This window comes from Gobius niger, assembly GCF_951799975.1.
Source record: "Gobius niger genome assembly, chromosome: 14".
In the NCBI taxonomy this organism is placed as follows: Eukaryota; Metazoa; Chordata; class Actinopteri; order Gobiiformes; family Gobiidae; genus Gobius; species Gobius niger.
Window position 1 is genome coordinate 11,398,835 of NC_136865.1, and position 25,291 is coordinate 11,424,125.

Genomic DNA, 25,291 nt, shown 5'->3' on the forward strand with positions numbered 1-25,291 from the left:
CAGTTTCATATTGTTAAATCTCTAAATTCAGTGAAAGAGCGGGAAATTATGTATATTTTATGTTTGGTCTGAAGCACTACTCCTCCTACTACTTCTTTTAGTGGACTTCTTAAACTTGCAGGTTAGCAATGTTGTTAACTATATACAGTACATCATTTATCTGTGGATATGATTTGGAAAAGATTCGAGCTCAGGTCTTGGCAAAGTCTTGTACAAATACTTTTTGTATAAAGCATTTATACAATGTCGGTGCACCTCTATTTTCAAAGTGTAATTGTCCAACTAAGATGCATCTTATTTGGACAATTACAATAAGATACATCTTATTTGGACAATAAGATGTATCTTATTGTCCAAGGTGATGTGATGTGATTACCACCTTTGGCCTGCTGCCTGGAGTGAATGGCCTCTCATTCAGGAATATCTCTCAGGGCCCCGTCATTAGAGCATGTTGGGAGTCAGACAGCATGTCCCTGGCCTACCCACTCAAAATCACTGCCATCAATTAGCGAACACCCACTGCTCCGTTTAATCCTAACTGTATAGCTCTCCAAATGACTGTTATTTAAAGTGTTCGTATTATCTTTAGAACACTGGGCGCAGCAGCAACCAGCATTTAAGTCTCATTACACCAGTCCATTTAATGTAATTTGGTATAATTGGTCAGAGTTCAGCAAATTGGGAAACTGAATAGTTGTCCTTTTGCTGTTATTTGACTGAGTAGTCGACTCTTTGACCTTATGGGTTCTAATTTATTTTACACAGTAACTAATAGCTGCTGGTAATTTTTATTAGTTATTTTTATTCTATTCTATATCTTTAAACCAGAAAAGTCCCTAAGTTTTATGGTAATGTGCACAAGGAGGTGCTGCTAAGCTACACATGTTTTCATGAAATAAATTGTGCCTTAAGACCTTAAATATAATTGAAAATCGGATTAAAACTTGCATTAACTATAATATTTCTTGGACAATATCGGCAATATCCAACTATTTTTTATTGCAGGAGTTAGTCAAAACATACAAAAATGATGGTCTTCTTGAACACAGACGCAACACAGAATTTGTCCACTTTTCTTCTCTCAAGACTTTCCCTTTTCTTTGTCCTATTTGCTTTTGATGATTAAAATTTTCCCTCATTCCTGTATGATGGAATGTTTGCAGATCGTAAGAAATTAAATATGCACACTTTTTTTTTTTCAATATTTAAAAAAAATATAATATTCGGGCTTTAAAATTAAAAAGCACTAAAGTTGACTTGTTGCTACCTGTATAAACCCTGTATGTAGAACACATGGCCTCAACCTTTGTCCCCTACAGACCGTACCAGACTTTAATATTTTGCCCTTCTCTCAGGACTGGGGACAGTGTTTAACTCACAGTGAGATAAAGAAAGTTTGTAGTTTGTCCTGTGAGAGCTTTAAAAGGTTGTAGCCTAAGTGCTGAGTGAAACACATGAGGCTTTAGCGCGATGTAAGGGGAGGAAGAGCAGTGCACCACGCCAAAGACAAACTTTTGTTTCCTTGGGCATGTTGGGCCATTGTGGCAAATCTTCTCTATTGACAGTGTTCTTCTGTCTTGTCTTTGACAGGCGCTCCGTTAAGCCGGCTGGTCGAGAGCGCCGAGCCATCAGGACAAGCCGAGGAGCAAAACAACGGCCCCAGAAAAAAGTTAAACGATCACAAAGAGGCCCAATCTGCGAGCTCAACTCAGGGAACGTCCACAAATGAACGGACGCATTCTTCGGGCCCCACGGGAGATCACAGTAAAGAGTCTGAGATGGAGTCGAGCAGTAAAACGAACAACAACGAAGACGATGAAAGGACACTTGTCTCTAAAGACGCCAACTCATCCGCAGCCGTCCACAAAACAAATAACCTCGATTTTGACCTTTCCAGTGACAGTGATAGTGACTCAATATCAGACAAACCTTCCAAAAGTGACAGTGAAGGCAAAGCAGCACAGGAGAAGGAATCGAAACCGGATTTAGACGACAAAACTGATAATAAAGCGGAGAATAGTTCGGAAGGCGCAGAGCTCTCGGACACCGGCTTCGGGAACGGCTGCTCAGATAAACCGGAAACGGAATCCCAAAACAGCGAACAGTCCGGAGTTACGACGGGAGAGGAGCCTTTAGATCAGGACATGGAGGACGAGGAGGAGGAGGACGACGACACTGACCAGGACGATCACTTGATTTACCTAGAGGAGGTGCTAGAGAGGATACACGGCGAGTACTTTGTCCGCTACGACCGTTACCTGAAAAAGGAAGCCACGGAAATGCCGGATATTCGCAGGATCGTGCCCGAGCTGAAAGGCAAGACGTTGGAAGGCGCGACGGTGGTGTTCAGTGGGCTGTACCCGACTAACTACCCCATGGAGAGGACTAGGGAGTATTACCACGCCAAAGCACTGGGGGCAAACATCGGCAAGAGCCTCATCTTCAAAGCTCAGGATCCACATCGGACAACACATCTCATAGCAGCAAGGGCAGGTATGTGTGATTGTGTGAAAATGCACAAGCAGGCTTCAAAATGAGTAGTTTGTAAAGATCTTCTTTGAGATGGAATCTTCTACTGTATGTAACATATTTAACATTACTGTAGACGTCCGCGATTTTAGGGAGAACTTAACTGTTTTGAGGACACAATCCCCAAGTTCTATGGACTGATGATTAACCATCATTTCTATCCGATTTTTGTCTCATTGTCAATTTTGGGCTTTTTCTAAACCCTACAAAAATATTAAAATGTGTTCAAGTTGGAAATGGAAGTGAAGTGTTAAAACGTAATGAAAGAATTCCTTGTATTAACACCAAAGGTTCCCTCCACGAATGGGTGTTGAGCCGCTGCCCCACTGTGAGGCAGACATGGCAATCACAGGTTTTCTCCTTGACAGAAAAATGTACCAGAACCTCACATCATTTGATGCCGCTGGGATTCTAGTTTCTGTTTCCTTCGCATTTCACGGGCTAATGGCAAATGCTTTGGTCCGAGTCCGACCAATGGCCGAGGAAAGCTCTTCAGTTTGGTCCTCATGGCGGGGAGTTGACATTGCTGTAATACCACCTCCTGGTATCCAGGGGCGACTTATAGATCCTTGCTAAAGGTTAAACAAGGTTCTTGTGTAGCTTTGGGCTTTGTTTAAACTGCTTAAAAGCTTGGCTTCCCGCCTTTTTGCCCTTTTAAGGAACAGGCTTCGTAGGAGGAGATTGAGCGGCCATGTTCATTTCATAGACCTCTCGGGATCATTACTATGAATGGAGCTGAATGGGATTCTCCGATGTCTATTATTTACATCTAAACAAACAGTGCTGTGTGCTGATCATCAGGCTGCGTGCTTGGTTTGCTTGGGCAGGTGTGAGAGCTGGCCAGCAGGGGGCAGGTGTGACATAGAGTTAGTTTAGAATCTTAACATATTTTTTATAATATGGACTTGCTTTATATATTTTGCATTGTTTTCTTTTGTATTATTATTATTTTTTTTTATGTTATTAAAGGCAACAAATAATCGAGATATCAATTATGACTAAAATAATCGTTGTCATTATTTTTTCTGTAATCGGGCAGCCCGAGCGCACAATGTCTTTATAGTAAAACCAAACAAGCGCTAAATGCAATATTTCCCAATAGATTTCACACTCTCCAAAGTAAATCACTTTTTTCTACTTGCATTGAGTGATTTTGATTTCTTTCTATCATAAACAAACAAATATGGCTTTTACTAATGGTTTAATACGTATTTTGACCTTTAAAAATAAACTTAAGCTTAAGCAACAAATCATTGCTTTCCACTCCAGTACCATTTAACATTTCTTTTTTTTTTCTTCTCTATAAACTCCAGCCCAAACAGTGAACTGTTACTACCACAGGAGGCTGAAGACCTGCCAATTAATTTGCACCATGCCACTAAATAGGTCATAATATTTAAAAGATTTTCACACATTTTTCTTAAATATGGTTAATTGCACTGCCGTGATTGCAGATGTAGAAATCCAGTAGATTTGAAATGTTTAATTCTCTCACATTCACCTGGCTTCTATAATAAACAGTACTGTACTTTCTGCTTTAGACTCAGGTGGGACACACTGCAGAAACAAAAATAACCGTTTCAAAGTATTAAATAGAACAATATGCAGGCATGAGTCAACACTGACCACTCTCAGCCAGCATCGTGAGCCAGTGCGCAGCTCATACCCAAGGCTAATGAGCCCAGAGATTCCGAATGGTGTCATTGAGTTGGACATCAATAAAACTTGTTCAAGCTGAAAGGCTACTCCCAGTGGACTGGCCCAAACAAAGCTATGCTGTGTGGGTTTTTGAGAACTATCGAGCTGGCAGAAAAGTAAGGACAGTGGCTTCTGTAAACGCTGCTATAATGCCCACACATGAAATGTAAACGGAAAATTGACCAGGGAATTATTTTTTAGAAGGAGCATTGATGTTAAACATATCAAACCCATTATTTTCTAAACATCTTCCTGTTATTTGTTCATTCATTTTAGGGTCAATGCATATCAATCAAGCTTTCAGGAAATATGCCATTTTTCCCTTGCTACATGTCAGCTCTAGAAATAAAGTTGGGGAGGAATGGGTCAAGGTGTGGGTTATCATAATGTATATCTCTTTTTAGAGTATCTCCATCTAAATTGTTATCTAGTAACTAAAAATAGTACAGTTGCCTTCCACCTGGCAGCACTGATAAAGTACTCAATAAGTGCCATTTGTCTCCCAGGCACTGAGAAGGTCCGGCAGGCACAGGACTGTAAACACCTCCATGTGGTGAACCCTGATTGGCTGTGGAGCTGTCTGGAGCGCTGGGAGAGAGTGGAGGAGGTGCTCTACCCTCTGAAGGAAGACTACACCAGGATGCCACGGTAAATTAAACACAGGAACAATCTGTACAAGAATTCCCATATTAAGGATAAGGCGTATTTCACCGGTGAACAAAATAACCATGACCATCTTTCTCACTAGGAGTAATAGTCCAGCAGCGTTCCCAGATGGACATGTGTCTGTCAATCAGCCGATCTTTCAGCCCATCCCTGTCCAGGCCAGAGCGCCACTCCCACCCCCAGAGATCCGCACCTACGACCCAGTCACGGGGAAACTGATACGCAGAGGTCCCCCGGCGGCACGGCCTTCATCCTACCTCCAGGCCTCAACGTCCGGCCCTTCTACTCTCAGGTAACTGCAAGATATCTTGAAAAAAAATATCAGTTTTGCAGTTTGGCCTCTTTTAGATACTCCTATTTTGTTCAATTTCAAGCTGATACTAAAATAATATTTCTCTTTTATTATTTTATGTTTAAAAAGAAAGAACATTCTCAGTATCGGGCTTCAACATGTGAACAACAAATAGAGTAGTATGAATACCACAGTGATAGTTTGGATTTTTGTGCAGCTCATTTGGCAGTGTTGCACCCTCATAATGCTGGGTAATTGGGCGCGGTGGTCTTCATGCATTTCTGTGACTGGTGGAGCCAGAGCTGTACTGTTTTCTAATAGACTCATAATCCAGACTTTTAATAACTTTTCACTCTCTAAATTGCGTGTTTGGTTTACCACTTGAGAAGCATGCTACAATGTTCCTAATTTGATGAGTAATTAAAAATGCTGCTTTTCGAATCGTATCAGGTTTCGTAAATGTAATTAGGATAGTGTCTCACTCTAAAAAAAACACATTCAGATTAATTTGCTTCAACCTCCTATGTGACCTGCAATGAAAATGAGATCATTACATTGCAGTACATTGCAAATGCAGTAGAGATAATCAATAACAGGCTCACTGTCTCCGTCTACTGCACATATATATTCATAATTACTCACCTAGCGTTTGGAATCTAGATCAGTACCAGAGTGGTCTGCCCTGCCTTGCTTCGTCATGTCATAAATTTATGTGAAAACTAAGATTTGTCAAGAAGCTGTAATTTCACAATATGTCTCAAAAGTTCAACATCAATTACAACTGCCTCTTAATGTAATTAAAGCAGAAGCATTAAATCATTGCTTATGGATTAGTGGCAAAGTGCAGTTTCAAGAGCTGTTAATTTAAGCACTGCCGTAAGAAACCCTTCATCAGATTTTGCTGTGGCAAAGATTCCAGGAGATTATTTAGTTTCATTCAACATGATGAATGATGACTTGTGATTGTGCTCCTCAGGGGAAGTACACAGAATCAGGCTGAAGACGCGTCAGGTCTGAGCCCAGAAGACGAAGAGCCGGGGCCGTCTCGTCGTGAACGGCAGCCCAGTATGTCTGAAACAATGCCCCTGTACACACTCTGCAAGGAGGACCTGGACAGCATGGATAGAGAGGTGAGCAGAATATGTGAAACAGCTCTATTATAGAAAAGTCATGGCTAAAGTGAAGCTTTGTACAGCATCCAGTTTGTAAAGGCAACTGTCAGGGCTCTGTCTAGCTTTCTGAGGACCCCGTGTTAAATGATTTGTGAGGGATGCTTTGTCAGCAACTTAAGATATTTCTTTGGCAGCAGGCTGAATATGCACCAGTCCAGTGGGCTGAGGTTTAATAATGGTACCATACCATCCATCTACTGTATATTCCTCTGTTTAGTGAGTTTCACTTTCAACAACTCTGCCCACTCTGGTAACTGATTCATTCTCATTGCAAGACATTTAGTTTCTCTGAGTATTGTCATGGGACTTTAATAGTTTTTTCTGCTTTAAATATTCTAAAAAATGCGCATCTTGCCTTTTACTTTGTCACCAAGTTGAATAATTCTCAGAAGTTTTCCTTTGTGACTGATGCAATAGATTCTCTCCCCGTTCTTGTCCTTTTATTGCGTTATTATTTGATTCATCAGAAAGTTTCACATGGCATGCACTTTTAGAGAGGTGAGCTGATTACTGCGTCTGTGAGCTCAGCCCCTACTGCTCAGATAATGCGTCTTAATGGAGCCTGTTGAAGCTAAAGCGCAGGGGAAGAGTGGAGCGTACACCATGAGATCTGTCAAGTGCTTTCAGCAGGTGTTTATCAGAACTAACAGCTTTGAAGCTGTTTACAACAAGGTTACGGATTTAACCATGCAAAGGCTGATGCTGCCAACCAATAAGCATTTGTCAGTCTCTTTGCATAAACAAATAAAAAAGTGAAAGTGTTTGCGTCTCCACTGAAAAGGAAATGGTTTAAACCTTTGGGCAGCATATTTGCACAGGTAGAAAAAAATGCAAATCCATCCATCCATTTTCTTCCGTTTTATCTGGGGCTGGGTCGCGTGGGCAGCAGTCTCAGCAGAGATGCACAGACTTCCCGATCCACGCACACCTCCTGCGCACGCACAGCTGTTCTGGGGGGACCCTGAGGCGACACCAGGCCAGCTAGGAGACATAGTCCCACCAGCGTGTCCTGGGTCTTCCACGAGGCCTCCTTCCAATGGGACATGCCTGGAACACCTCCCGCGGGAGGCGACCAGGAGGCATCCGAAACAGATGCCCGAGCCACCTCAGCTGGCTCCTTTCAACATGAAGGAGCAGCAACTCTACTCCGAGCTCCTTCCAGGTAACTGAGCTCCTCACCCGATCTCGAAGGGTGCGCCCAGCCACCCTGCGAAGGAAACTCATTTCGGCCGCTTGTATTCGCGATCTTGTCCTTTCGGTCATTACCCAAATCTCATGACCGGTGGGAACGTAGATCGATCAGTAAAGCGAGAGCTTTGCCCCCGACTCAGCTCCCTCTTCACCAAGACAGACCGATACAGCGACTGCATCACTGCTGACGCTGCACCGATCCGTCTATCGATCTCACACTCCATCTGTCCCTCACTCATGAACAAGACCCCGAGATACTTGAACTCCTCCACTTGAGGCAAGGACTCCCCACCAACCTGAAGAGGGGAAGCCACCTTTTTCCGGTGGAGAACCATGGCCTCGGATTTTGAGGTGCTGATCCTCATCCCGGCCGCTACACACTCGGTAGTATTATTTGCTGTTATATGTGTTTCACGCTTGAAATCGCTGTGTTTGGCCTGCAGCCCACAGGCACATTTTCAGTTTGGCTCTTGGACACAAAAAGTTTGGGCACCCCTGGTTTAAACTGTTAGCCCAGCTCGTTTCTAGCTCTCCCAAATTCTTCCCCACATGCGGATGTTTTATAAATATTACGTTTTGGATATATGTTATACAGCTTCATGAGACATCAGACCGAACCAGGGCTGACTGCCTTTATGCCGATTTAGGATATTCACTTTTATCTTCTAGTTTTGTGACTACTGTTAAATAAATGCGGACAGCGAGAGTTTATAACTGCAGTGAGCCTAGAAATTCTGAGAGCAAAAACAGGCTTTTAGCTGTAGCTAAAAGTGAGTTTAAAAACCCCTTTAGCTTAGCACCCTATCCTAAGCATTCTCATGGACTTCAGCGCTATAATGTGTAGCATACAGTTGAGCGTAATTGCACAGGTTAGCCGCCAGTACGATTGGTTCTGCTTGCAATGACAAGCCGAGTCTTTCTGACCGAGGGAGAGCATTTTTGGCTTGCTCCTAAGTCAGCTGAATGGTGAATGTAAGTAACTGTAGCTGCAGGCACTGGGCCCTTCTCTGCTTAAATCTGTGAGGAGTTCTGCAAATTATATCCCGCTAAAATGACTGACCTAGAAATTCTGTTAAAGCCAAAAGCAATTTAGCACTTCACTGTTATTCATACTGGAGCTTAAAGGTGGCATAGATTTACTTGGAGGAATCTTTTTGAAAGTTTTATGCTAAGTTGAGTCTACCTGCTGTCAGAATAAATTACTTGATTCGTAGCGTATGCCGCCGCCAATGTCCTTGACAGTTCATCACAGTGTCAAATGATTAAAATCCTTTTTCTTTTATTTTATAGAATCTAGTTAGCAGCAGCCCAGTGTCAGCTCTGTCATCGCACAATGGTTATAATCAGAAATGAATTGAAATCGAGTGCTAGATGTCGGCACCATTAATTCGCGTCGGGGGTATTTAGACTTAAGATGATGCTAGTAGTCTTGTCTCCTCCTTTCATAGCATTGAATTGTAATTTTTTTGATTCTGAAGAAATGACTTGGTTTCTTTCTAAGCGATTCATGAGAAAGTTTATTTTATTGGTGCAGAGACGTTTCTTCACTACACAAGTCTTTGTTGTCAGCGCAAATGTGGCTATAAAACTAAGAAGCTTCTACTAGCCTGTGGTGAGCAGTGGCATGAAATAGAAACTCTTGTCTTTATATCCTGGACAAACTCAAGATCGCCTTAGTTTCCAATCAAAAGTGCAAAGACCTACCAAAGAAAATCACCAGACCTCAAATATCCCCCAGTTTTAACATGACTTTTTACTAATCCAAGCCCATTATATTACATTATTTATTATTGCAGATTACCATTGTTCAAAGTATGTCGCAGTTGAGCTGTTTCTTTTCCTTCTTTTCCGTTCCTGGCTAAAAGGTGTTGTATGCTTCGAAGTCTCAGAGCTGTTTCGTTCTGTTTGAACACTGACCTCTTGTGGACAAACCTCATTATTGCGACTTCTCATTAACGTGATGCACCAACACAATCATGTGTGCCAGAGAAGTTTCAAACAGGCGTGTAGCGGTTTTATTATTTGCCGCCTGATATTGATGTTTGAATGATCAAAGCAATCATAGGCCGATAAATCAGTCATTTTCTCTGTAACGTGGGTCTGTGCTTCACGGAGCTTCAGTGGGCGGGGCCTAATCAGTCGGCAGGACATCGATACACAGTGTTCTTATTTAATTCAGTCAGAGCTAATTTTGACACCATTTGCTGTAGAATCCTTACGATTCCCTCGCCTGTTCAGCTATCCATGTCTTCTGCTTTTGTTCCTCTTCAAAAGCAGTACTTTGTAAAGAATAGGAAAAGCGTTTATTCTTGCAGGCACTTTCACCACATGAACGCGGGTAAAAGGGAGATGGGGGAAATACATTTATCACTAATGATTTACATCGCTATATGGACCAGAAAACACCCGTGGTTTAGCGCCTCGCCGCTCAAGGCAGCACGTGACCAGCTGTTACCGAAACAGGCTCCGGCGCAGTGTTCCAAAGCAGTCTGCTTCAGGAAGAGTGATACAAGCTCCAGAGTGCCGAGTTTTTTGGCCATCACTACTGATGGCCTTGGACACTCATTCCTCCTGTGTCTATCATCACAAAGTGCTGGCCCTCAACAGCAACAGAAGCCAATTGAGTGTCCACTAGGGTTGGGCGATGTCCCCTTAATTGGCCGTTGACGATGTTTACAGTGAACCATCGTGATGGACGATGATATCGTCCATTTTTCATTATAAGCATTTTTTTTAAAGGCATTTGCATAGCCTATATATGCTGCATGTTACTATGTATGCTAGGAAAATGTGAGATTGCAGGATAAATGGATCTAAACTAAACATGATCTGAACAGAGTCACGGAACGACTTTTGCAAAAGAAATGTGTTAAAACTCGTGCGTAAAAGTCTGAGAGGAGAACGACTCATTCAGCGCGTGAACTCCAAGGCTCTTATCACACTAATACAAATGTAATTGGGAGCTTATTATTTGCATTTGCTCAATTTTAACGTAAAGTTTAAGAAACGGGACAATATTTTGAAGTTTGCGTCGTAGCCTACATTTTTGAAGCCGCTCCACGCGCCGCCTGGTCCGTGTGATCGTAACCTCCTGCACCGCGCCTTTCTCTCCTCTCTCTTTCTTCTCTCGGTCCTTCGTGAGAATAGTCCACGCGCTCAGCTAGCTCCGATGTGAGATACATCTCATTTTAAAACGGTTTAAGTTTCAATACGCAGCAAAGCAAAACAAAACCACGCGCTGTTAAACTCTGAGCTGCAGAGAGAGAGAGAGAGAGAGAGAGAGAGAGCTCCGCGCGTCATAAACAGAGCAGCAGCGTCTTTACGTTAATAATTACGGCCAACACATCGTGGCTTCTGGCAGGCTACTGACGCTAGCGCGCATATTAGTTACATCCGTGATTTAATTTACAGTGCAATCCCTGCAAAGTTTGTAGGTTTGCAAGGCCTACAGAAGACCAGTGCGTGTTTTTGACAGGAGGAGGCGTGGCATCACGATGGTGGCTCTCCATCGTGATGTTGCTCATCCATCGCCGATGGACGATGACATCGTCCATGGCACAACCCTAGTGTCCACTAGTGTGAGTAGTTATTGTCTGGAACTTTGAGGCTTCGGTTTACTTCATAATCAAAATGTTCTTCTATCACACAAAACATAAGATTTTCGAACTCGTTGTGATAAATACTACCAGAGTTTCCAAGTAGAGATTTCTATGTTCCAGTGTAAACTTCAGTCCTAACTCCGTGAGTCCGTAAGTCTCCGAGGACAACTGGACTGCAGTTGTACATTTTCTCATTCTTTTCCCATTTTTAGTCTAAAAAAGAAGAAGAAAAAGCTTGTTTGGAACACTGAACTTTGTGTGGAAAATGCCATAATACATTGTTTTATGTTAAATTTATAGAGTGTAAGTTATTAAGTGCCAAGTCAGTAGCATGACGGATGGTGCCGGTAATGTGCGTATTACTCATTCCCGTACAGAGAATAGAATGATTTATCAGTTCAGTTTTATCCCTCTGCTGCACATTAGGAAACTCAAAAGCTCTAAAAGCCTGTAGTACATTGCCCAGAAACCACACACATCCGTTCTCAATAAAAAGGGTAATGCCTTCTTTATAGCTCTATTGTGTTTTAAAATGTTACAGCTACCTGGGCTCAACACTAATAATTCTGAATTAAAGTTACCCATGTGCTTAGTTTAGAGCGTTCCTGGTCGGAGAAGCGTCTACATAATGAGCAATGAAAAACACTACATGCATGGATGTGACATTTAGAGTGTTGGAGCCTTAAGAAAAGGCATGGGACTGACTGATTAGAGTTGACATTTTGATAGAAAACATAATAAAACAAGACAGAAGATGGTTAATTAAGTCGGTGATCACTCTCAATTATCAGCAAAGTGTTTTTTTAATGAAAATTCAATCCTTTGAGGTTGTAGATACCGTCTTATACACTGGCAGTGGGAATAAGGTGATTGACAGATGTTTGTATAACATTCATTATATTTCTATGTAGAGATGGTCTGATCCACCTCGATACTGTCTTTATAAAAATAGAGGCTTAAAGTTAAGAACAGAAAATCCCCACAGTGTCCTCTCACCCTCCAGAAAATGTTATCCCCATCTCTTCATCTGAGCCGTCGTGAGTTTGTGCGGTCTTGACTTAATAAACATACTTGACTGTAGAATAAAGAGATGGACTCCTTTTGTAGATATACTGTTTGAAATGGCATCCCTCTTGGACGGGCTCAGTAAAGGGCAGACTATGACATTCCCTAAACACCGCAGATCTCTGGCCAGAGGGCACAGAAGCGGCTGTAATTGGCAGGGGTAAGGTACACATCTGAGACAGGTAAGACAAGCTCACATTTAAATGTCACAGCAGTTACATGGGGCTGTGAGTCAGTTTGCTCTAAAAACATGATGCTCTGTGTGGGATTACCGCGGAATGACCTTTATCTGTAATTCCTCTGCTCACTGCTGATTAGTTTGTGAACTGAGACAAGATATTTTCTAACATGTCTAGTTCCACCTTCGAAAACATATTTCATTGGTCATGCTGCTACCCACTAACCACAGTGTATTACACTTTTAAATTACATCACATCAAAGGTGCATTTTGCCGTTTTTGTAAAAGAAAAAAAAAACATTTTATTTGTGCGTATGTTGCTCCAGGAGCAATTGTTTTTTGTAGTTTCCAGTAGGTTTTCAGTGCTGACGGACCCTCTACATGGTTGCACATACATTCCATCCAGAAAACCTACGAAGCAATTGATTCTGGATCTTTTGTAGAGGCCACTATGATGAAAAGTAAAGGCGCTGTGCTAACCACCCGTGCAGCCAACGGTCACATAATGTACCATCAAATATACTGTAGTGTGGATAATTTTCAAGTTTCTTATGAGGCTCGCTGCCATAGACAGTGATTCCTATGTTTCCTACTGACCAATCATTTACTTGCAAGCATCACATTTATGGTCGAGCTCATTGGCAAAGGCCCCTTTTTTGGGGCTACAAAATGCAGTCCATGCTTACCCCGAGGTTCTTTGTAAACAATAAATCAAAACGTTTATTACCAAAGTAAAATAATATCTTTTGCGAAATCAGGATTGAATGTCATAATCAAACACTATTGGCGAAATCTCCCGTATTGGTTGCAAGAAAATAGAATTGTTCATTGAGTCACATTAGCCATTGAAAAAAGTTTAATGCTCTGAACTGATGCTCACTCTGATGAAGTGTTCAGAATGCTAACACGCTATAGCATCTGAGCTAACACGGTGAACAATTTCCGTATTTCACATTTTGAAAATCTCTTTGACGACTTGCCTCTCTATATAACCACAACTCACGCCATACAGTGGTGGTAAGCTACTATTGTAGCCACGGCTGCCCAGGGGTAGACTGACGGAAGCGAGTTTACCAATTTGTGCACCGGTCGCTCCGACCACCACCACGATTGTACATGTTTTTTGTGGTAGAGGAAATCTACGCAGACAAGGGGAGAACACGCACCGAACCCAGGACCTTCTAGCACCGTGCCGCCCACCTGCTTCTGCAGGTGTGTGATGTCATGTTAGAAGAGGGCACATTGCTGGAGTGATTAATGAACTGGTGCCAGCTTCTGTAAAGATTTAACCCCAGGTTAGAGCAGCTGTGACACTCCTAGTGCCCCGGGAGACCCTTACAGACACGGCTCATTAAACCTGGGCACTCATCAGTCACTGGGATTCAGGTCCCATCTCTGCCTGCACATATTGATCGAATAGAAAACCACCAAGTCAATGACCATAACAAGCTTCAGCATGAGTCTGCACAATATCAAGGCATAAAAGCAGTCAAAGAAATCTCCCCACTTTTCAAGTGACCCAAATATATTTTCCCAAAATGTTATTACAAACTACGCAACAAACCTCTCCTCTGCTTTGAAGTTGTATTTAAGTCATTCTTAATTGGCACAGATTCAAAATTTCACTCAGTAAATTAAATAAAAATAGATGTGTTTATTTCAGTTTTAGTAGGAGGAAGTAGTGTCTTGAAGCGCTTCATCTTAATAAGTAGTAGTTGGAATGCTACTCAGCATAGAAATGATCTAATAAAAATAAGGATGTAAATGACCGTTTTGCTGCACATGTTGGAGGAAGTTTGATGGGGTGCGCTGTCCATGGTGCTGAAACGACGTCCATCCTAAACCTTAGCTGTGAATGAAATGATAAGGGTCACGAGTGGTCGACCATCGTGTTGACACGAGCAGTAAATTACAGCTCAGAACAGGGCCTTCCATCACCCAAAGCAAATGTCACTGCTGTCCCTGTGCCTGCAATGAATACTCCCAGTGCTGTGTCCTCTGCTCTGCACTCGCAATCCAGCACTTGGCAGCCTTAAATCCAGGTCTTCAGCGGTTTGATTCTGCCATAAAGTCTTGTTAAAAAAATGTGAGAAATGTGATGAATTGCACAACCCTGAAAAAAAAATAAGTATTGTTGACAAATGTGATGATTAGTATGATTAGTAGAATGTGATGAGTTTTTGACTTTTGATATCATTAAAATTTAGGCAAAACCAAACTACTACTACTAGCTACTTCTTGTACCATATTTTCCATATAAGCCATCATTTTTTATTCGTGGTAAGTTAATAGTCTTTAGTGAGCTACTGTTTATACTTCCTGTGCTCTTCACACTTTTTTTTAACTGAGCATAGAAAATGTCTCTGCATGTTTAAAAGATCATCTTCATCAAATGTTTTCTTTTCCAAGCCAGCGCATCATTGACTGCGAAACACTAAAGATGTGAAGTGAATGAATGCTCCTGAAGTATTTCTCCCGTCTCTCTGTTCCAACAAAACGTGTTCAGTTCAGGTTTATGTAACCACCCTCGACTAACCTCCAGCTTCAACTCCGCACATCTCGCTCACACCACACAGGAGAGCAGCTGCTTTAAAGCTTTTTGAAAATCGTCTGTATTCTCCCTTCATGTAGGAGTTCGCTCAGGCTCAAACACCTTTATCGTACCTTTCTGCTTCTCAAGAAAACAGTCTTCGATGTGACCAAGAAAAGAATATTGCAGAATTCTTGCTTGATTTTCTTTGTTCTTTGCATAATTTCCCACCTAGTTTCGTTTGCCTCCCTATTCGGCTTCAGGTGGGAACGTCTTTCTAAATGCAAAGCCATTTTGTGCCCTCCGCCCATGCAGAGTGACCTGTCAATAAATGCAACTCAATCAGAAGTGCTCCCTATTAGCACCTCTGATTCACCGCTCCCAGAGTAAGCCATAAGGGAACTGTGATGCTGTAATCCAGCCGTGGTGGGAATTGAGGAAGTGCTTATTCCCCGGTGTTCTGTACTTTTCAAGGAGGAAGAGGTTTGAACTCTTCCACACCTCAAGAACATGTATCTAAATATCAGAAATATTAGTTACTGAAGTTAGTATTGGAGTGTTTTATAAATTCATCTCAGAGATGTACAAACACAATCGATTTTTTAAAGTGGAACTTTTCTGCTGAGTGAGAGGTCTTGCTGGAGGCATGTAAAATGTACAAGAGGGCTTTATCGCAAAATGTTGAGGGAACTCCACTGAGAATATGTGGCTAAAAGCAGTAACAAAAGAGCAACGTCTGCTTTATAGGCTTACCTCTCATGTTTTCCCTCTAACAAGGGATTAATTTTGGGGTTTGAAGTTTGGAATTGTTAGCTTCAATTATATCAGCAAACCATAACTTCTTGTCAGTAGTTTAAATAATACATTGAATTCAAGAAGGCTTATTCATCACAATATTATAAAACATTGATGCGGTTCCTGACTCTTTGTTTTTTTTTATACGGCTTTTACAATTTAATCTAAAATATACAGTGCTTCTGGACTGTTTTATCTGCAGTTGCCTTTTGCAGTTTGGAGCAAAGAGCCCAGCAGTCTGACCCTCCCGCCGCTCTGAGGGGGTGTCGTGCTGTGCTCTGAAAAGTTTCTCTGTGTGGCTTTTTGCTTGGCCTTTGATTACGGGCAGAGAAAAGACGCTGTGGGACGTTTAGTGTGCTGTTGGGGGGGGATTGTTAATGCTTCCTTTTTTGCCGAGGTCAGAAGGCCTTCCCCTGACATGGGGAAGCGTAGATTGGTTTTTAAAGTGTAGTGATCAGGCAATCCATTTTCTTCTCTGCTGGTAGTTTGGTATTTGGTAGTAGATGAAAGCCGCTCTATCCGGTGCGCAGAGGATACATTTCAGAACTCGCTGTGCTGAGTGTGACGAGATAAGAACATTGCAATCCTAAGTGTAATCTTTTTTGGAAGGTGGTAAGTTACTGTTGCAATCGTTGAACGCTGTGGGTTATAAAAAGAAACTTTGAGAAACATTTTGTTCCTTCTTTCATCTTTTAAACTGGACATTTATTGTATCATTAGGAGACCGGAAGCCACTACCGACATGTGAGAGGCAGAGCTTTTTTACGAGAGGAGTAATTTGTTTTTCGAAGACTTCTTAAATCGTGTGCTCCAGCTAAATGGGCGAGAATGTCTCTCTCTTTGAAGTCCTCTGTATAATTGGTCTGTACGCGGGGAGGTCACTCTCATTGAAATTTTCTCCGCTGACCCCGTGTCCGTCGCTTGCCCACAGTGCTGCTACCTTCCACCTTCGATGATGCGGCCAGTTTGACGAACAAAGAATCCATAATGAGGCGGTCGTGATGCCACTAATGGTCCCTGCAGTTGCCCCAAGAGACTGTCCTCGTCCATTACTTCCACTTTCCCCCCCCCCCCGCTGCAGGCTGCTAATGAGCTATTGTCCACTAACCGCGTATTTGTTTGTGGCGCTGCTCACCTGAGTTTTTATTGGTCTGATTGCTTCTTCTTTGGCCCAGAGAAAGAGACGCGTTTCTTCAGGATACTATTCGTCAAAATAGGAATGATATGTCAGTCAAATCAGAACCAATCAGGTGACTTTGTGCCTTGGTCGGATCTGAAATCAAATAAACTAAAACTCATAGACCAAAGTATAGACCAAATGGAACTTTAACCGAGCACATTTTCTCCAGTTCAGCTTTACCCAAATCCAAAGGCTTCTCGACTGGAGCTCACAGCCTCTAGGTCAGGGTAACACCTCATTTGAAAGCTAAGGCCTACTACACTGATCGTGACCTTTTTGTTGCGTTGACGCTGCGTTTATGCCATGTTTTTGTCTTGTTTTCGTTATTTTTTTTAAAAGTTTTTCTCTTGCCTTTTGTCACTTTTTAGTTGTGCTTTTGGCGCTTTTTTTTTTGCATTTTCATCCTTGTTCTTGTTGCCGTTATGGCTTTTTAAAAAAATGTTTTCATCTTTTTTACTTGTGCTTTTGCCGCTTTAGTTGTGTTTTTGTTGCCATTTATTGTTGTTGTTGCTTTCCCGGCATGTTTTTGTTGCGTTTTTCATCCTCGTTTTCGTCACGTTTTTTGTAGCTTTTTTCATGAAGCTTTTAGATTTGGGTAAAGCCAAACTGGAGAGAAAGTGCTCGGTTCAGGTGGGAGTTAAGAGGTCTGGTTTTGCTACAGGAAAAGTATTTTGGACTACATTCATATACAGTCGATAATAATGTAGCGATTCCACAACTTAATATGACCTAATAATGTATTTTATTAGCAGCAAGGCAACTACTGTTACAGTCCTAGTTGATATGATTATTATATAATACCATGTACAGTACAAAGTAACCTACTTATTTATAGAGGGGAGAGGGAGAATCATATCCCTAATATAATTAGATGCATAATTGGTATCTGTAGTGGGAGGAGGGAGGAGGCAAATACATGCCCTTGATGATCAGGCTTAAGGTTCTTCCTCTAGATTTCATTATTTTGTTAATAGAGATCATTTATGCAGTTTGTCATGGAAAAAATAGTGTTCAGTGAGTATGTTTGACTCGTAAGACGTGATGAAAAAAAAACTCTAAATAGTGGCCAAGGGATTCGCATTGTAATCATTGTAATCTGAATCTTTGCCAAAACTCAAGAGTTTGAAAAAGAAAACATTCATTTTTGTGTTCAACAGGTGGACGATATTCTTGGTGAGGAGAGTGACAATGATGAAAGTGAGAGCCAAGGGAAAGACAAAGCAACAAATAAAGAAGTGTGTGTTGAAGAGGAGACACAACGGAGAGCAGACGTTCCACACACATCAGGACCTCAGGCGCTCAGTGCAGAGGGGAGGAGCCAGCCGCCAGCCAGCACCGCCAGTGAGAGTGCCCTGCTAAGGTGAGGCGCGCAATCAACCCTTTATTCCAACAATCCTGGTTAGTTGAATGCTGGATTGAAGAGTTTTGGAGGCATTTGTTTTGAGGATCTTTTGTTTACATTAAGTGACTTGTCTCATTTACCATCAAGCCCTGGTCCCTCCCTTGGTATTTAAGAGTTTACAGCTTTTCACTGTTGCCCAAAGCCATGTTTGTGTGTTTTAAGCTAAGTTGCTTTTACCAATACGATGTGTTTGGTTCTAGGAGTGATCATTGTTTTCTCAATGGTTTTACTAAAGAGTATATTGACTAAATTCTAACATTTTCAAACAGAGCTTTGTTTGACAGAATTAACCTGATTCCTGGAATATTTAGCTAAGCTAAAAGCAAAGCAATTGTAAAGGTATAGCATGTTTTCAGGCCTCACTCATTCCGAAGCCCATTATCATCATCACACTGCACTTCATCAGTGGTGTTATGCTGCAGCCAGACGGTCTGGTCCGTTTCCATGGCGACTAATCCAAACAGGCAGCAGGCAGTTGACGAGTTCTGATGGAAGAAAGTCTCTTATTGCTAAAGGACAGACTTGAGTTCAACCTCATGGTGAGACTGCCACGTTTCAAAGCCCTTTGTACACACTACGTTTTGTATGATTAACTTTGGATTTGGAAGTAAAGCTCTGATTCTAGTATTTGTATTTAACTGCGGCCAGGAACTTGTTTGTTACAAACTAACTAGAAATAGGGCTATTATTTTCTCCATATTGATTGGTCTTGATTTTCGATTCAACTTTTTGTTTTTTAATAATAAAAAACAATAAATGTGGCCTTTCCTAGACAAGCAAGTAAACAGATACGGCGGCTGGACTGAAAACTGCAGCCTAAAAGATAATATACTTGGTCCAAAAATAGCGAGTTTTCCTCTTCAAAGGTAAACTTTCATCACCGTGCGTGTGTCCTGATCCTCTGATGGCTCCTCGCGTGTTTCTGGTTTGCCAATTGATGAGTTAGCGCAAGGTTGTAGCTGATTTTACACCTATATTCACCAGATCGTCTCCTTTTGCTGCCGTGTGTGCTTCCTGTTTGTTTGGCCGAGTGATTCCCTGGGCTTGATCTGGCAGGCGCTGCAGCCTCAGGGCGATTTTTTTTCCAGAATGTGACAGTGTTGGCCAATTAAAACACTTTATTAAAATTGTGATTAGATTAAAATTCAATGAATTGCCCAGCCCTAACTAGAAACATTTATTTTAGTCCATCCTCTGCTCATTTATTACCCTTTTGAGCACAGTCTGCTGTGATCTAAAATAGGCACTGCTAAAATGCTGGTTTTCCTCTTTAACAATAGTTTTTGTTTATAAACTCAAAAATGGTGGTCTCCAGTAAAGCGTGTGTTAAGTAAGTTTAAGGATTAGATCCGCTCAAATGGAGCCCTTTCTAAAGCTGTTTTCAAAGGCTTTTTGGGGCACACTTCACCTTCTGCTCGTCTGTCAGGTCAGTATCGAGTGCTGCAGGCCATCACACCTAGACTCTTACAGGTTCTCTGTACAAACACCACTGCCCAATGGACACCTTATTTTCGAGCCCACTGACTCATTATCTGCACTCAAGGCTGTCGGACTGGCATTAGGAGAAAAATAAGACCCTTCTTAAACCAAAGTTTCGGCTGAAATCAAAACCTTTTGGTAAAATAACACTGAGATGTAGTGAAGAGCATTCAGTCTAAATGTTGTATCCCACAATACATGTTATTATTAACCAATTAGAATTCAAACTTTGATATAGTCCCTATATTACTTTGCTATGTACCACCTGCAAAAGCTAAATAGTTGTAAACACAGGTCAGGAGGTACAAAATAAGAAAACAAGAGTGATGATTGCACAGCAGCAATAGTAGCAAGCATTCGTACACATGGGTTTACAAACCATGAACTTGGAAATAGGGTTGGGCGATGTTCCCTTAATTGGCCGTTGACGATGTTTACAGTGAACCATCGTGATGGACAATGATATCGTCCATTTCTCATTATAAGCATTTTTTTTAAAGACATTTACATAACCTATATATATGCTGCATATTACTATGTATGCTGTTAAAATGTGAAATTGCAGGATAAATTGATCTAAACTAAACATGATTTGAACAGAGTCACGGAACCCGACTTTTGCAAAAGAAATGTGTTAAAACTCGTGCGTAAAGTCTGAGAGGAGAACGACTTATTCAGAGCGTGAACTCCAAGGCTCTTATCACACTAATAGGAAATGTAAATCGGAGCTTATTATTTGCATTTGCTCAGTTTTAACGTAATGTTTAAGAAACAGTGTGTGAACGGGACAATATATAGAAGTTCCACGCGCGGCCCGGTCCGTGTGCTCGTAACCTCGTACCTCCTGCACAGCGCCTTTCTCCCTCCTCTCTCTTTCCTCTCTCGGTTCTTCGTGAGAATTATCTGCGCGCTCATCTAGCTCCGATGTGAGAGCCATCTCGTCATTTTAAAACGGTTTAAGTTTCCGTACGCAGCAAAGCAAAGCAAAACCACACGCAGTTAAACTCTGAGCTGCAGAGAGAGAGAGACTCCGCACGTCAGAAATAGAGCAGCGCTGTGTCTTTACGTTAATAATTACAGCTAACACATCGCGGCTTCTGGCAGGCTACTGACGCTAGCGCGCATATTAGTTACATCTGTGATTTAATTTACAGTGAAATCCCTGCAAAGTTTGTAGGTTTACAAGGCCTACAGAAGACCAGTGCGTGTTTCTGACAGGAAGGGGCGTGGCATCACGTGCTCATCCATCACGATGGACGATATCATCGTCACAACCCTACTTGGAAAACTATCTGACATACTGGTGCACTCAGAGTTGAAGTTCATACCTGATTAGACCTTATTAAGCAAACACTGATCTCTTGGCTCTGAATAAGATGGGACTTCTAATACAATATGATGTTCAGAGATGTTCATCCACCTTCCGTTATGGATAAAGGTTTTTTCTGTGCGCAGCGGAAGTTGAAATGTCTTCTCATGTTCTCTTCCATTTTCAGTCTGTACTAATGCATTTCTTCCTCCACTCTACCTTTTCTCCTTCCAGCACTCTCTTATAACTGCCATTTTGCTGGTCCTCATCCTTGTTACCACTTTCTTATATTTGGCAGAACATAGGCATACATCAGTTGCTAAGAAACTGTGTGTCCCTTTAGTCCATGCCATTATTCACTTAATGCTCTTTGCTACGCATTTTACAGTGAACAGACTAGTCTTTTGTTGGGCCTGTATTCTTCTCCAATTGTGTAGTTCTCTTTTTTTTCTTCTTTATTTTACTCTGAGGCTGAACGATCAGATTTTCCTGACATTGTTTTAGTTTATTTCCATATGTGCACTAGGCCTGAAAGATATTCATATCGAATAAGCAAGATATAAACGATACAGATTCTCATCAATGAAATTGCACTTTTTTGTATTATGATGTTTTAATTTTTCAGAAAAATGCTTGGTTTTCACCAAACCCGTAGTTATATCGTATCGTATTGATATTGACATATTTGGCATGAATATCGAGATAAGAAATTTTGTCCACATAGTTCAGCCCTAATGTGCACCATTTTAGTGCTTATTTACATTGTTGTTCAATCCGCAATAAGCAGTGCTTTATTTTAAAATGTATTTCCATAAACCTGAGTTACAATGTTCATTTACATCTCTCCAACATTGACGTTAACATCCTGGCTGCAAATTCAAAACCGCCATCAGCCAACACTTTAATATTCCTGTACTTGAAGACAGCAAACTATTTTGTGCAGATCCGGCAACAGATGTTTAATGTGTGTTCCCAAGAGCAATATATTGAACGTTTATTTTCTGTGTTCTTTTTTTCTCTATTGTTTGTTTCCATCTGCCCACAATAAAAAGTAAGGACCTTCGGGAAAAATCCCTCTGTTACTGTCTCCTACAATAAAGACTGGAGCAGCAAGTATTTACTGACCTTGTCCAATCAAAAAACACCTTCACTTGATTTAACCTTAAGATGGCCATTGGCATCTGTAAGCTCAGAATCCCTCCAGTGCAAATCAGCCATTGTCCTAATGCCAGTTATGCTTAGTCGATATTTGCCTTGAGCATTGCTGCTAATGTCCTCAGCACATTGTGATTAGCCGGCATCTGCTAGACTTGTTTTGATAATGGCAAAATTCAAATTAGCTTTGTTACACCCTATCCACTTTAGAAACCTAGCAGCCTTGCAATCCCTACTACAATCTCTATAATCGCCATAGGACTTCATAATCAACAGGTTTACAGCCATTTCTTGGGCAGAAACGGCACCTTGTTTTGGAGGAAGAGGAAGATTTTTTTGTTTGTGTTTTATTCAAATGGATGCCATTGCAAGGTCTACAGATCTTCGTGGTGCCGTATCTTTCAATAATAGTAGTCATTTGTGGAAAAAAATCAGCTTGATGTGTGAAGTTTGCATCCTGCTGCGATTTGTTGATGTTGTGTATAGTCAACCGAATACCGAATTTTCCCGGACTATAAGTCGAGTATAAGTCGCACCAGCCAAAAAAATGCATAATGAAGAAGAAAAAGACATATATAATTCGTTCCAGAGTATAAGACGCACCAGCCACCCTGGTGCACTGTTGACAAGCCTCTCCCTGCAGAACGTTGTTCAAGCACGTTAGCAATTAGCTTTTTTTGTTTTATTCATTGCAACAAGGGTAGCCTCTTATCGGGCAATTGTGTGCAGTCTTATCAGATACTGATACACAAGCCAAGAGTTCCCTCTAGTGACTGTGTGAAAGTAACAAACATGTTAGTTATTCTTTTTATTTTTATATATAAGTTGCACCTGAGTATAAGTATAAGTCGCACCTCCAGCCGAACTGAAAAAAGTGCGACTTATTGTCCGGAAAATACGGTAGCTCAAGTTTACTGTATTCGTCACATTTGGCCTAAAATGCTTCAAAACCACCTTTTAATGCTAAACTAAAGTTCTCTTTTTGTGCTCCATTCATCATTGCGGGACTGTGTTAGATTACAACATTTCCAACTATCAGTTTAACAAAAAACTTCTGTTGTGATTAGAATTTCCCGAACAACACCTCTTCATCAAACACGTCATTATCACTCTGGTTCCCCACACCTCTTGTCTCAGGAGTGCGTTTATTTCCGAGTGAAAATGAAAGTGTGAAACTCCAAACCCGTCAGCTTGAGCGTGCGCGTTACAGTAGTGTCGCAAAAGCAGGGTGATTGAGGAGACACATGATCCATAAAGTCGTTATCAGTCAGGTTGACAGCAAAGTGTGAAAATCAACAAGTGCTCCATCTCCGTTGACCTGTTTTTGAGTTTGACGCGCGTTGCAAGTTGTTGCATAGGTTCCCCATTTGACGTCATATCGCACTCATTTCGATAAATTGTATTCATTCATCAAGATCTGACTGCCAGCTCCATTCCCAAAACGTATCTGCTTATCTGTGACGATTGAGATGGTAATTAAAAAAACATTGTGTAATTATTTGTGCCTTTATTTTTTTAATGATGATTATCGGTGCTGACAAACCAGTGCTTTGCTGCTCATCAATCTGTAATGCTTTCTAATCCGTCTTTATACATATAATTTTGAAAATGTCAGTAGTTTTTCTTCATATGTTCCACCGAGTGCCATCCTTTTAAAATGCAGACATTTTATCAGCAGTCTACATGGCCCCTTTGAGAGCAGACAAACCTCTCCTCTTTCCATTACCATCATCACTGTACTCTCTTGGACATGTGTTGTGAAGATGTGTACCCTATATTCTATTATGTGTTACAAAGAACAGCAGTCATAGCCTAGCAACGGTTGAACGCAGCACTCCCAGGCCTCTTCTACCTCTTGGTTTAACATTGCTTAGCTAGAAGTACGAAAATCATGACCACCTGATATGTCCAATTAATGCTCCCTAAGGTTTGCAAAGTGGCGTCTGCGAGGTACTGTAAATAAACCGCGGAAGATGAATGAACACGCAGAGCAATAAACCCAAAGCGTCCCGGGATAACATTGCAAACAAAGGTGGAGGATGTGACATCAAACCCCAGCTGGCACATGATTCGTTTTCTCCCACGCACTCGAATGTTTTTGTCGTCAGCGTCCCCATCAGAGCTTCATCAGTCAACAGCAGTCCTGAGTAAACATCGCTTCAATTAAATCCCCCAAGACATTTGACTCGACTTGAGCTCCTTTCATGCGCAAGTACATCTCAAAGTGCTTCAGAAATACACATGCAATTTTAAAGTGAGGGTAAAGTGCCAAGTTCCGGGCTTTATTAAAAAGAAATGTGTTAATTTTTACGCTTAAAACACCAACTTTCTGGGAGTTGGCTGCATAATTTGGAAGCATCACAAATAACTTCACCATATTTAGTCTGTACTTCTAAACCAATACGGAGGGCATACTGGGAGAAGGTCAAGTAGCAGAATTATGATTCATAATCTTCATACAGGAGTAATTGGGTGTCTTTTCTTTGTCTTTTTGACGTCCCTATAGCAACAGCATTAACGCCCAATGTTGTTTGTCGTACAAAAGAGAAAACCGCTGTAAGCAATCACACTTATTACCCCACATGATCTGCTGTTACACACCGGTAATTAGGTTTATGCCCCAACACTGACAGCATTAGCCGTTTTTCCTTTCCTTCCTCGTGCTACAATTTAAAGTTCAAATCTTGCCATGGATAATTTCCTCATTAAACAATTGTAGACAGATATGACCCCTATTTTATCTTTCTTTCCAACTTGAAAATGTCAAAGGTTTTATTATTCTTATTATAGCGTATTAAGCGATTGCGGTTTTACGAGTTTGTGGGTGAATTTGTCTGGCTGTGGGACGTATTACTATCTGTCTACTCTCTAGGTTTGAAACACTGATCCTCTGGTTGCTGGGTGGTTGTTCAGTTGAGCGCTGGATGTGATATGTGACTTTATTTGTAATGAACGAAGCATAGATTTCTGAGTTTTCATATTGCATTATTCTATCAGAGTCCCTGTGCGCAAATGGATTCAAAACAAGCTTTCATCTTGAAGGTAAAACT

At 41.4% G+C, this 25,291-nt stretch overlaps 1 protein-coding gene across 1 annotated transcript in view; it reads left to right on the top strand.

The window, feature by feature from the left end:
• Nucleotides 1–25,291, top strand: part of ctdp1 (CTD (carboxy-terminal domain, RNA polymerase II, polypeptide A) phosphatase, subunit 1) — a 54,065-nt gene that overhangs the window by 5,377 nt on the left and 23,397 nt on the right. The window contains exons 8-12 of the mRNA XM_079571230.1: nt 1,591–2,493; nt 4,734–4,875; nt 4,976–5,185; nt 6,162–6,315; nt 18,054–18,256. Of these exons, the coding sequence (XP_079427356.1) occupies nt 1,591–2,493; nt 4,734–4,875; nt 4,976–5,185; nt 6,162–6,315; nt 18,054–18,256 (1,612 nt within the window). The remainder of the gene's footprint in view (nt 1–1,590; nt 2,494–4,733; nt 4,876–4,975; nt 5,186–6,161; nt 6,316–18,053; nt 18,257–25,291) is intronic.